This window comes from Conger conger, chromosome 4, assembly GCF_963514075.1.
Source record: "Conger conger chromosome 4, fConCon1.1, whole genome shotgun sequence".
In the NCBI taxonomy this organism is placed as follows: Eukaryota; Metazoa; Chordata; class Actinopteri; order Anguilliformes; family Congridae; genus Conger; species Conger conger.
Window position 1 is genome coordinate 30375118 of NC_083763.1, and position 14379 is coordinate 30389496.

The following is a 14379-nucleotide window of genomic DNA, read 5'->3' on the forward strand; positions in this document are numbered from 1 at the left end:
AGGAGACAACCCCCTGGAGTAATGTGGGGTTAAGGGCTTTGCTCAAGAACCCAACAGATTTTATTGCGGATACACTGGGGCTTGAACCACCAACCATGTACCCTAGGCCACAGGCTGACGCACTGACTCTGCGGAGAGGGGCCTACCTGTCGCACTGCCGGCACTGCACCATCAGCTGGTCCTCCTGGTAGTTGAGCAGGCAGACGGGGCAGGTGGCCAGGCTGGCACAGGGGGCGCACTGCGTGTAGTTATTCTGCCACGCACAGCCTGGGCCCGCTGAGGAGGCACCACAGCTAGTGCAGGACACGCACCTGCAGAGGAGCGCAGCCAGTTTACACACACACACACACACACACCTGCAGAGGAGCGCAGCCAGTTTACACACACACGCACCTGCATACACAGACACACACCTGCAGAGGGAGCGCAGCCAGTTTACACACACACACACGCACCCGCATACACAGACACCCACCTGCAGAGGAGCGCAGCCAGTTTACACACACACACACACACGCACACACACACACACCTGCAGAGGAGCGCAGCCAGTTTACACACACACGCACCTGCATACACAGACACCCACCTGCAGAGGAGCGCAGCCAGTTTACACATACACACACACATGCCCACACACACAGCCCTGCAGAGGAGCGCAGCCAGTTTACACACACGCACACACGCACACACGCACACACAGACCTGCAGAGGAGTGCAGCCAGTTTACACACACACACTCGCATACACGTGCTCGCGTACACAGACACGTACACACACTCTCGCATACACATACACGTGCTCGCATACAGACATGCGCACGTATACACAGAGACGCACTCAAGCGCATGCATACACAGAGAGGCGCACTCACACACAGATATGCACACTCACACAGATACACACACTCACACAGAAACGCACGTGCACTCACACAGAAACGCATGCGCACACACAGACAGGTTCACGCACAAATACATGCATGCAAACACAAACACACCTAGACACTCGCACATACTCAAACTGCCATTCACATATCCACACATACATGCATGCATGTCCATACAGACAGAAGTGTATGGGCACTTTGGACACACACAGGAACGTACATGACTGCAAGCACATGCGTGTACGGTACACACACAAAATCAAACACACACTGTAAGACCCCTTCTTATCCCAAAGCCCCTGCAGCATTCCAGCGCTGGCCATGTTCTGGGTTTGCGTCAGACCACAGACCCACACCTCCCATGCAAAGATAATGAGAAGTTTGCCCTAAAAATAGACCCTGTATCATTCACACTTTCCCCACTGGCACATCCCACAGAAATAGGACTCAAGCGTGATTTAACCTGAGATTATTTGAAATCTCACACGCCAACAGAGGCAGGCAAACAAACAGAGGCAGGCAAACAAACAGAGGTAGGCAGGCAAACAGAGACAGGCAAACAGAGACACGGCAAACAGAGACAGGCAAACACACACGATATCCCACATGGTGGAAAAAGCTTGCTATGAATAACCCAAGCACGTGTCGGGGATAGGGGGACAGCGATAGGGGGACAGCGATAGGGGGACAGCGATAGGGGGACAGCGATAGGGGGACAGCGATAGGGGGACAGGCGCACCATTTGCACTTCCAGCCGCCCTTGGGGACGGTCTGTAGCGGGGGCTCCAGGCAGTAGGTGTGGTAGCTGATGTCGCAGTCGTCACAGAGAAGCAGTCGCCCCGGGTCCGTGGCCTGGCCGCACGCCTCACACACCGTGCACTCCAGACACCGCCAGCCTCTGCTCAGCACCACCTTGGTGATCTGGGTCAAAGGTCAAAAGTCGAGGGTCAGCACAGCCCACCACGACTGACATGAGCACCAGCTTCAAGATATGGTGTAACAGAATAGAATTATTGTCCTAATACAAATAAAGGGAAGGAACCTCATAAAAGTATTTAAAATAAGTGCCGGACCATTACATTACATTACATTATTGGCGTTTGGCAGACGCTCTTATCCAGAGCGATGTACAGTTGATTAGACTAAGCAGGAGACAATCCTCCCCTGGAGCAATGCAAGGTTAAAGGCCTTGCTCAAGGGCCCAATGGCTGTGCGGATCTTATTGTGGCTACACTGGGATTAGAACCACCAACCTTATGTGTCCCAGTCATTTACCTTAACCACTATGCTACAGGCCGCCCCTACGACCGTGCTAATCCTCTTCTTCCACATTGCATTATTCGGTTTTATATAACAGACGTTCTGGAGTCCTTGCTCAGCGCATCACCATGGAAACTCATCACTCACTCATCAGGCAAGATATTGAAAACAATAGTTAGCTAGTGCAACATTTTGCCAGACAATCCATGCCTCAAGTACTACCTCAGTCTCAGATGTACTTGACACTGCCACAGTATCCTTATGCGAACTGTGTCAGGACATCAGGACAACAAAGACTCAGTATCACAGAGCACAGTGGGTGAAGCAAAGTTGTTGTTTTTTTCATCCTTTATTTAGCCAGAGAAGGTCCATTGAGAACTATTTGTTTTGTTTCTCTTTTTCAAGGACACCCTGGGCTAAATGCCAGGGAGAACAGTTGCAAGTGAGAGAGAGAGAGAGAGAAAGAGAGAAAGAGAGAGAACATGGGCAAAGCCGCTGGAGTAATTTTGGGTTAAGGGCCTTGTTCAAGGGTCCAACGACTTCATTTCTCCAGATGCAAGTCAGCATCTATGCGCCAATAGGGGGCCCACACCAGCAACACGACAGTTGCCACTAAACCTTATCACTAGGCTACCCTGCCAACATTGTTGCCCAGGTCAACAAGACGCCCGTGCATTTTAATGATGTTCTGAGGGAACCTTTAAGGTGCAAGGTCAGAAATAAAGTCAAAATAATGTTGTTACATTACTGAAGATTCCAATGTTGTTGTAACAATCACTACTGATAACTGAAAGCAATGGAATTTAATAGAATATAATACTGACATACTGCAATTGTAACAACATGTAATAGAGACACTGCGAATTCCAAGCCCGCCCAGTCATTCTGCTCGTAGAAAGCACCTCGGAAAGCCAATGACAGCATATGGGCAAATTCATTACAAGTTTTAAAATATTTTTTATGACCAAAATACTGTGGCATATAGAAACAGGCAAAGGCACAGTGAGCTACACGGTGAACTATAAAAGACCTGACACAGAGGCTGTAGCGCGTCAAAAAATCGCTACGCCACACCGACTGACACTTTTCCTTTTCAGACAAAAGTGCTGACTGCTGAGCCCCAATTAGTCTTTTATGAGCTCGCAGGAGTAAGCCATCTACAGCGGAACACATCTCCCACATCCATTAGTCCCCATCATCGTGCATTAAAGCGTCTTAAAAATGAAATGCGCTATTTGCCGTCAATTAGTGCTGACAGTTCTGATTGGCTCAAGCGATTACAAGCAAATGAGTTCTTTTCGAAGTCCCCCCCCCCTCACCTCCCCCATTACACCCACCCCACCCTACCCAAGTCAGCGAGAATAGAGTTTTTCCATAAGCTCTTTCATTTAGTCAGTCTGAATTTGGCATTGCATCTATATGCTAATGGTACACTTGAAGGGCAGCAGGGCTGTTCTCTACAGAAGCTACGGAAAAACTGGTAACGCTTTACTTGAACCCCTTGCCATAAGGCACACATAACAACTGTCATACACATGACATAACAGCTGTCACAAGACGGCATAACCGATGATGTCAGTTGATGTCAAATTACACAAAACTGTCATACTTTCATCTGCAAATGTTGCCATCTGCTAATCTTCTGACAGCTATTATGTCATGCGTATAACAGAGTTATGACAGCCTTATGGCGAGGGTTTCAATAAAGTGTTGGCAAACAAATCATTTGAAATTAATTTACAGCTTCCGGGCCAACCGAGCTCACACATTCATTTACAGATTTCGGGCCAACCGAGCTCACACACAAAACCTCAAAGCACTCTTAAATCCCAGTGACAATGTTTAACTTTTCCACCAAAATACATTTCCCTGGATTCATAAAGTATAATACGACATATGATAAATGACAAAGAGTAAATGTCATGAGGCAAGGGCAAGCAGAGTTCTATTCCGGAATGTACTATTACTTTCCATCATATGGGAACAATTCTGTTCTCCGCTAAGCCTTCGGAAAGCAAGGTACTGTTAAACACTCTTAAAAATGTTTTTGAAAAAAAAAAAAAAAACACCTAATGTCTGTCCACAAACACCAGGGCTGCTGACGTCACCTCGGTAATTGGCCGGGGCGGACGATAAGGAGCGCTTCGCCCAGTTTTGCTCCCTTCAACGTGATACAATGTGGTTAAGGTATGCCTTTAAATCAGCTTGTGTCTCACATCAGATAAAGCCCGCCTTGAGTAACACAGACCTTAATGCCCCGTTTCCCACAGCACATTAAAGAAAAGGGAAACATTTTCATTAAATTGATAAAGGAACAATTATACAATGACATCGGTGTGGATCAATATTGGGCCGAGTGCCTTCTGTATCTGCAGAACACATTTGTGTATGAGGCCCTCAAATTTATCTTCCATTGTAGGCCTTTAGCAGATGCACTTATCTGGATTGACATTTTCACCTAATTTTTCAAAATAGTAGCCATTTATACACCTGGATATATACCAAAGTAGTGGAGAGTGGGTCATATTTCATTCTCATTTTTCATTTCTTTGGAGCAATTTGGAGCAAAGTATATTGAGACAATGTGTTCTCTTCTCTACTCAGTACAAAAATTGAATTTTGAACATTCGTACCCAAGAAAGTTTTATTACATGAAGCGCCTCAGATTAGTGTGATTTAGAGCACATGTAAACAGGAAGTTGGCACTTTTTGAGGTAGTGCCTCTAGTTTAGGAGAAATGAAGTGTGACAGCTTACCCCATTCACCCTACTTTGCTCAAAGGGGGCAAAAGCATGATGACAGTACCATAGCTAGGACTGCAACCTACAACCTCTGAGTAACAAGCACAGTTCACTAGCCATCAGACCTGGGCCAAATACGTCATCATTTTGAATTCAAATACTTTTCTCTCTGCTTTACGGTGCGTTGAAACAAATGAAAACCCCTCTTGGTCAGCTCAATTGCACCAGGCAAGATCAATTGAGCACATAAAAAGTATTACGTATTAGACCCAGATCTGCGAGCCATTACGCTACACTACACTGCCACCCGTTGCTCTTCTATCCCCGACTGCTAATTCAGGAGTGAAAAGGCGGGGATGCGCGCTTACCTTTATGTTGACACAGAAGGGGTGGTAGCACTGTCCGCACTGGCAGCAAGCCAACAGCCTTCCCTCCGCACCCTGTCCGAAACTCCCACAGACCACGCACATGTCCTGCGACGCAAGCGGGGCACACCAGTCAGAAAACCTGGCCCGCACAGCTCTCATACTCACACACAGCATGACTGAGGAGGCAGGAGGTTCAGAAGGTCGCGTGACTAATGCCTCCGTACACTAAAGCTTAAAAGCTTTACGGCGTGCTGGGGTTTACTCCGGTCCGGATGGGAGGAGGTCGTGACCCCCGGAGGCACGCCGGCTGTAAATGGGGATGGGGTTTAGGGGAAGCCTGGCTCCCTGGCAGGCTGTTTAGGAAGGGCTTCTTTGCACCGCCAGTTTGGAACGTCTAAAAGTGGTCCTCACTCCTGGTCCCGGAGAGCCGCAGGGTGTGATGGTTTTTGTTTTCGCCTTAATACCAGCAACCGATTCAGACCAGAGAAACCAGGTGAGGTGAGTTAACTGTGTAATTAACTGCTTTTATTGATCAATTAGGTCAGGGGTCAGTAACCCTGGTCCCGGAGAGCCGCAGGGTGTGCTGGTTTTTGTTTTCGCCTTAATACCAGCAACCGATTCAGACCAGAGAAACCAGGTGAGGTGAGTTAACTGTGTAATCAACTGCTTTTATTGATCAATTAAGTGATCAACGAAAGCCAGCACACCCTGTGGCTCACCAGGACCAGGGTTGCCGACCCCTGAATTAGGTGCGGAGTAACAATGAAAGCCAGCACACTCTGCAGCTCTCCAGGACCAGGAGTGAGGACCAAAGGTCTAACTGCAAGCTTCACGGGCAGGTCTCATCACTGTAACGTCCTCTGTATGTCTGGAAGAGTGCAGATCAAATCGCATGGATGAGACTGTGCAGATGTCTCTGGACAGTTTACAGCTGGCAGCCTTTGCTTTTCTGTGCAGTCACCGTATCCAAATATTTATATTTCTTTATTTTCAATTACATATTTGCAGTTTTTTTTAATATAAATGACAATACTTACTAAAAAGTATTTTCATATACATTGAACTAGGAATTGTCAAACGATGCAAATATATACAATTTGTAATTTCTGAACCCTTTCAGTCACAAGCCCAATATTACATGGCTCCACTCAAATCCCAAGGGATTTTGGCTTTGGTTGAAAAAATTTAGAGAATTTAATAGGATTTGAATTCTATTGTGCTCAAAACAATAGTATAACAGTTATTTTGATAGGTATATGAAAAATATAGAAGGTATACAGTCGGGAGTGCCCATGGGACTGAAAAGGTTAAACACAATTTCAAAAATTCAACTGAAGCAGCTGAAATGACAGAAAATAGGAATGAATCCCTCCCGGCTCCGACCCCGCAGCCAATCACACGCCGCCCTGCGGGCCGGAGCTGCCCACCTGTTTGAGGGTGAATCCGTCGGAGCTGGAGAACAGGACCACTGTGTTGTGCATGGCGTTCTCCTCCTCCTCTTTCACCGCGAACGTCTCCGCCAAGCCCAGCTGCACACGGGTAAACAAACAAGAGCGAGCGTCAGGGGCCAGGGGCCCAGAGCGGGTTTCCTGCCCAAGCTTTCCCGCTTTCTCAAAACACGGGCAGGACGTAACCCATCCCCCTTCCGCCCAAGCAAGAACGGGTGTCCCCCCCCCCACTAATTTCCAGAACGTCACGTCTGCCTAATCCGCGGGGTCTGTGAAGCCAGATGATATGGCACTGATACATATCAGGTTAACTACCCACACAAACATACATTATCATTACCCAGCGGTCTATAAACACTGAGCTGAGCTTGTACTTGCAGGCTATATTGTTTTACGGTTAAAGATGATATTGAATTCCTGACCTTTGAGATGGGGGGAAAGAAAATGTCTACATTCAACACGACGTGATGCATTAGTCACAGGAACATTGCATTGTTGATTAGCTAACAAATGGAACTGCCCAGGGGAATGGCTTGCATTTCTTGCCAAGTCGTCTGTTCACACAGCTAAACATTCAGCGAATGCTTGTCTGATGTACTGGAACCTATGAAATACTCCCAAAAACCCTGCCTGCTGGTCCTCTTGGTTGGCTCAGTTGCACCAGGCAAGATCAATCAAGCACCAAAAAACATTTGAATCCAAAACAATGTCTGGTACCAGGGCAGACAGTTGGTTTGGTTGGAAGGCCATCACGAGGCTTAAAGATTACATTACACTTTATTTAGCAGACACTTTTTTCCCCAAGCGAAGTAAAAATAAAAAAATGAATAAAAAGTCAGTAGCAAAAACTACAGAACAGATTGGATAAGTAACAATTCACAAAGAATTAGCTGTACAGCCATGAACATTCAATCAATCAAACATTATATATAAAGCACACTTCCTACAGCACATGCAACTGAATGTCCATTATTTCCAGTACACAAGTAAAACAGGCCAAGTCAATAAGGAATGAGGACATTAACTACAATACCATACACATAAATACAAATGCAAATACAATAAAAATACAAATGCAACCCTTGCAGAAAAAAACGGCTACCAGCCCTTGAAATGGCTGGTAGCTGACTGATGAGTTCAGATTAGGTCCACACTCATCATGGTTTGACCAGCTTTGGTCATAATCCAATCTGGTCATAGCTGGATTTTACACCAGGGACTGCATCAGTCCCAGATTAGACTACAAAGTACAAAAGTACAACAAGGGGCTAAAAGAGTGGCATGCGGTGCGTTTCAGCGGCGACTTTGTGACCAGACCTACCCCCGGAGTGACGGTGGGCCAGACTTCGCCCTTCAGCTTCGAGCGCCCCCTCCCTCCTCTCCCGGAGAGACCGGCTCCCCTGGGCCGCCTCCGTCCAGGAAAGCCCGATCCGCGGCCCTGGTAAAGAGGAGTCGCAGTGGTTGAGCCGAACAGGAAACGCCACCCACAGACAGAGGAGGTAAAAGAATCCAGGTATGGGAAATTGTCGGGGATTTTTGAGAGGTGGGGATGGAGGTTGGGGATTTTGTGGGTAATCACTACATCCTTTCTAGAACCTTCCCCACCCAGCTCAAAGGCTGCCTAAGGGTCATTTTTCTTAATTATAGCAATCCCACCCAGTCTAAAACGTCCACCAAACCCTTCTGAAATACCCTGAAGCATAGACCCTCCCTCACATGTTTACGGATGTCAGTGATACACATCTCTGACAGAAAGCAAAGTCAGCTCTCAATCAGCACTATTCAGGCCCAGTTTGCTCAAACATGTTTCAAATACATGACCTTCTTTACGCAGTTCTGAAAGCTAAGCATATTTGAAAACTCAATTATTCAGGATGCGAGTATTTTCTGAAGAGATGGGGGGGGGATAAAAGTGGTTTTATGTAATGTAATGTATGCCAAGAAACTTCCATGGCAATTAAGGTAGAATTATCTCAATGAAGACATTTTATTTTTTCCTTGACAGAAACTATTTCAATTACTCTGAAGACTCAAGGTTACAGGCTCTGGAGAAAGTAATTTCTTTGTACCAAATATAAGTACCAGAGTGGATGGATATCCTTTTCTCATTTTATATATATATATATATATATATATATATATATATATATATATATATATATATATATATATTTATATTTATATATATGGACTGCTTGGTAGCTCACTCTGTAAAAGAGCTACTAGCAAGGCATGAGTGAGCACTGTGGCCAAGGGTTCACATTTGCCCATGCCAGTGGCTGGCAGCCCCACAGGCAGTGCACACTCAACATTGTGTTGCCTAAGGGATGTATGCAAGGGATTTATTCAGCAGGGATAGAAGCGTTCACTGCTATCAACTCCTATTGGCCAACAGGGTGCCCGTGGATTGGCCACTGCACATGCGTATGCCTGGGTCTCCTCAGCCCTCACTGTGTGTGCGTGTGTGTGTGTGTGTGTGTGCGGCTGGTGGCTATGGTTTGAAAAGCAGCAACTGGCTGGGAATGCACAAACTTTGGAGGACAATCGTGAGTTGTCTTCCCTCTCCCGAGCCAGCAGCAGGGGCAGGTCTGAGCACACTTGTACATAGTTTGAAAATTGGACATTCAAATTCAGGAGGGATTTTAAAAATGTATGTTTAATCTGTCAAATGGAAACTGACAGTCTGCACATCAAACGCATATTCAACATTCTATTTAATGAACAAAAAATGGAATAACCTATGCACTAGTAAGTCACTTGAGATTAAAAGCGTTTGCCAAATGACTAAAATGTAAAATCTAAAGTGCAACATGCTGGAGTACAGAGCCAGGCGCCCGGCTGGCTGGCACCTGGCTGGGACTCAACTTAAACAATTGAGTCACAGTCAGAATACTTACAAACTGCACTGTAACTATAATAAATAATGCAAAAATTATGATACAAAAGAGCTTAATGGAAGAACAATGGCACAACTTGCATTACATCTTGAAATATCTAATCTTCATGTATTTTTTTAAATCCCACCGTTATGTGGCATGTCCAATAAACTATCTGTAGCCACGTTCATGTATGATCTCCATGTAAGACATCCAGCTTGCTTTTCACAACGCAGCCCATAGCCAAGCTCCCAGAGAGTTGAATGGAAGGAAAACATCTAATATGTGGTAATGGCAAGTGATCAAGGCAAACCTCTATACGGCTTAACCTTCCTTAACCTGGGTGACACAATCGGCAATTATGCATCGCCCTATGGGGCTACCGGTCACCCTAGGCACTGGCATGGTCCGGATTTAATCTGAGACTATGGGGCTCATCCATTTCATCTTATGTTTATGTGGGTTTCAGAGTTGTTTCTAAAGGCCCGAACACACCAAACCAACGGTCGGCCGAGGAGCGCCGACAACGATCACCTCGCATCGATACGCGTCGTTAATGTTGGCTGTGCCGAACACACCGCAACGACGGTCCGCCGACGGCCGAGTTGCATGTACGTTCTGCGCCTGCGTGAGAGGTAATAACTCTCCACACCAGCAGGTGGCGGTAGTCTGTATTTGTCTTTCAAAAAATGGAAACCTGAAGACCGGGGAATGCGTTTGCATTGCGTTGGACCTAGAAGCAGCCATTGTCTTGCTCACAACAAACAGTTTGCAGCAATTTCCTTGTTCTCTCGCTATTTAGTAATACTAATCGAAAATGTCTGGTAGTGATAGTGACTTTGGAATGGCTTGCTTTCGTCGCTTCCGTTTGTCTTCTCGTGCACTGATTCGCTAGCTGGACAGCCAATCAGAGATCTCTCTCATCGATGGCTCTGGGGATGTTGAATCGCCATCGGAGCCCTCCAAAACACGCCGACGGAGTGTCGGCGTGCGGGACACACCGGAAAGACTCGGCCGACAGGGCGCCACCGACGTCCGACGGCCGACCGTCGGTTTGGTGTGTCCGGGCCTTAAGATGTACAATCACTGGAAATCAAAATAGGTGCCCAACAGTAACATTCAGATTTATAGTTTGCTTGGTAATGAGATTCTTGCAAGATCACAATCTTGTAATAGAATATTCTCTGTACATTCCAAACAACGTACACTCCATCTTCCTCTGTATCTCCTTTGGCTTTGCAAAGGGGCAATCACTCCAAAAGAAAAGGAAATATATTACTCAGCCAGTATTCTTTAACCCTTTAAGAGGTAAGATCACAAATATGTGATTAGAATGTTCTAAACCGAACATTACAATTCTGGTGTAGCAATCACTGCTGGTAATAGAAAGCAGATCTAGAACACAGACCCTAATATAATTACTTTGTTAAGGATCGTAGATGGGTTACCCTGGTCCAGTCTCCACTGCTGCAGTTAGGATAACCGATTTCAGATCAGCTCCTTCTGATCGCCAAGAGACTGCAGACCAATTACTCCTCAGTAGCTGGGTCATTAACAAAGGTGACGTCAGCTTCAGCGATGTAGGCAGCTCCACCGCCACTAAGGACAGTCCTCCAGTCCTATAAAATCTGAGTCTGGTGTATAATTCACCCGGAAGTATTCTGCTGGGTAATAGATACAAGACAACCCCCCCCCCCCCCAACACCCTTCATTCCCCCACTCTCCACCTCAACTGATATGTGGTGAGCATTCTGCTGTTGCATGACCCAGGGGGGGTCTACACATTGGTGGTGGTTGAGGTGAGTTTCCCCCCTCATCACTAAGGCACTTTGAGTCGCTGGCTGGTTAGAAAAGCATAATACAGTGAGGACCATAATTCATTGGACAGTGACACATTTTTTGTTCCTTTGGTTCTATACTATAGCACTTTGAGTTTGAAACGGTACAATAACAAAGCGGTCAAAGTGCAGATGGTCAGCTTTAATTGGAGGGTAGGCTCATCCATATTGGATGAACTGTATAGAAATTACAGCACCTTTTATACATGGTCCCCCCATTTTAAGAAATGAAAATCAATCAATCAGGAACATTGCGAAACCTGGGCATGCTTAAGTCAAGAGTTACGGCAAAAGACCTGGTAGAGAGAGGAAGACCAGAGAATACTCTCTATGGAGTATTAACAATGGCCCAACAGATCAAAAACGCTCTCTGGGATGCAGGTGTAGATGTGTTAATGTCTACCATAGATAGAGGACTACACCAGCAGACTTACGGAGGGTACACTACAAGATGTAAAGATGATACGCCTGAAAAACAATTTACAGTTTGCTAAAAATGACCTAAAAGAGCCCCAAGAGTGCTGGAACAAAGTCTTGTGGACAAATGAGACAAAGATGATGATTCATTACCGAACCAAAATAACAAGACATGTGCCCAATGAATTATGGGGGGGGTTAGGGAAGAGAAGCTGGCCTTTAAAGCGCATGCAGACCACAAGCTTAGAGAGAGAAAACCTTACAGAGCCGCCTGACTATTTGAAGCGATTAACACTTTGCTGTTGAGATGCTGACCTTTGCATCCGATGCATCATAACAGGGCATAACAAGAGTTCATTTCACTTTTGGAAAAAAAGGTTGTTTCCAAAAGATACTTCAAAGCTAATTTTGGCCCAAATGTGTGAAATGGAGCAACTTGGGTATTGGGAGTTTTTCCATTCAGAGCAGACAGCAGAATCTTTTAAACTTCAAAGGTGTTGCAACACGTTGCAAATAACTTGTGAAAGCAAGGGATCAAAAAACTTGTTGAAACCAATGGTTTTCTTGTGGGTAACAATGTCTTTTTCGCACGGCTACATGAAAAACACAAGATGATAGAGTTCCTGTGGGTCATAACACAACTGAACCCTCAGAATACAGGATCCTGGGAAGGACCTGTAGCCTAGTGGCTAAGTTGCTTGACTGGGACCCAGAAGGCAGGTGGCTCAAACCCCAATGTAACCAAATCCATGCAGCTGTTGGGCTCTTGAGCAAGGCTTTTAACCCAACATCGCTCTGGGGGGGATTGGCTCTTACTAGTCTAATGAACTGTCATATAAATAACTTGAAAAAAGAACAGAACACACCCAGGGACAACCCAGTCCTTACAGGAATGAATCCAGTAGCCTGCACTGACAGATGTGGTACGCCCCTGAATACCTGGCTTTGGGGTAGACGGGTTCACCGACCATTAGCCCTTTGGCCCTCCTGTTGGTGGGGGAGGGAGGGGGGGGAAGGAGGGGGAGCTGAACTCAGATCAATTACCACTTTAACGGTCCAGAGGGGCGGGGTCAATGGTTGCCTGTTCTTGGGCGTCTCCCACCCGTCTGAGTGGTCGGAGGACCAAGAGGGTGAACTCACGGCACTACGGTCACTCCACGCTCCCTACGGCACAGCGGATGAGAGAAGGGCGACAAAAATAACAATAAAATGGACACCGTAACATAAATAAAAAGTCAGCAAAAATATGAAGAAATAAAATCAATAAAGAAATAAATGAACCGGCATTGGTGGAAAATGACATGATTTGAATTTTTTTTTTTTTTGACAAATACATCTTAAGAAATGTGATTAAACTGGTCTCCATTCAGGTGTATATTGAGGTGTGCGTGCATGTGTGTGTGTGAGTGTGTAGACCTCATTACAATTCATGGATTTTCAGGCCAGTTACAATAGCTAGGCCATAACTTAATGATACACCTATAAAATAAGGATAATTATGTCTCCATGACAGCACATTGCTATAAAAGGTACAGGGAGCTGACATGGGTCATATGGCCTGCTTGATGAGCTAATCTCAGCTAGACCATGTAATTGGACACAGAGGAGCAATTATTGGGAGGCAAGAATCAGGAGACCGTGTCTTTCCACCATGAGATACCTGTGGGTGCAGGACAGTTTAAGTATCAAAGCACATGTACACACACAGAGAAGGAGAGGGGGCAAAGCATACAAAACATGGCTAGGAGTGAGAAACAATCAGGGAGGGAGGATGTAAAGGAAAATGGCCATGCTGACACCCAGTTGATCTTCATGCGTGTGAGTGTGTGGCACAGGCATTATGGCAAGTTAACCCATTATGGACTTAGGTGGCCTACAGAAAACCCATGGAGAGACCTAGGAATCACAATGCATTTCAACAGTCATGTGTTGAAATGCATAAGAGTTAAGAGTTAAGAGTACATTTGAGCTGCACAGGTCAGCTTGGCGGGTCTGAATGACTTGGTGGTCATTTACCACGTTGTTAGCATGTGAAGTACAGTTTTTAACGATCAGTAAAGATCAGATGATGGCTCCACCTTGGTAAGGCTTTCTTGGAGAAAGAAAAAAAGAAAAAAAAAGTTTGGCAGCGTTTCCCAATATAGATAATTTGATTGCACACCACCGACTAGGAATTACACATACTGACATTCCTTGTTTTGTTATGGTTTTCCCTTTTGTTTTTGTTTTGGCACTTACTGCTGTAATTTCAGATAGCTGGACACACTCTCTTCCACATGTGATTTAGGCTGGCCTCCGAATTGATGTGGGGAAACGTGAACGAAAACTGAGATTGGTTTTGGAGAGGGCAGTCCGAGATACAGCTTAGAGGGAGTTTATTCTTCCCGCATGTTGTAGCCGTTTACCGGAAAGTATGGCTTAGAAGGACTGTTACACTGCCATAATTGCACCTCACAGGTGCACCTGTGGAGCTCACAGACCGTCAAGGTGCTCACAGACAAAATCAGGCACACAATCAGGCCATGTACGTTCGACGGTTTTG

The 14379-nt window shown here is 45.8% G+C and overlaps 1 protein-coding gene across 8 annotated transcripts in view; it reads right to left on the minus strand.

The window, feature by feature from the left end:
- Window positions 1-14379, minus strand: part of LOC133127441 (histone-lysine N-methyltransferase 2C-like) — an 81216-nt gene that overhangs the window by 63226 nt on the left and 3611 nt on the right. For 7 of the 8 annotated variants that reach the window (XM_061240354.1, XM_061240348.1, XM_061240353.1 and 4 more), the window contains exons 2-7: window positions 12882-13001; window positions 8028-8144; window positions 6686-6787; window positions 5259-5363; window positions 1629-1810; window positions 147-311 (exon numbers count right to left, since the gene is read on the minus strand). In XM_061240354.1, coding sequence (XP_061096338.1) covers window positions 147-311; window positions 1629-1810; window positions 5259-5363; window positions 6686-6787; window positions 8028-8144; window positions 12882-13001 — 791 coding nt within the window. The remainder of the gene's footprint in view (window positions 1-146; window positions 312-1628; window positions 1811-5258; window positions 5364-6685; window positions 6788-8027; window positions 8145-12881; window positions 13002-14379) is intronic. The other variant, XM_061240352.1, reaches the window with a different exon arrangement.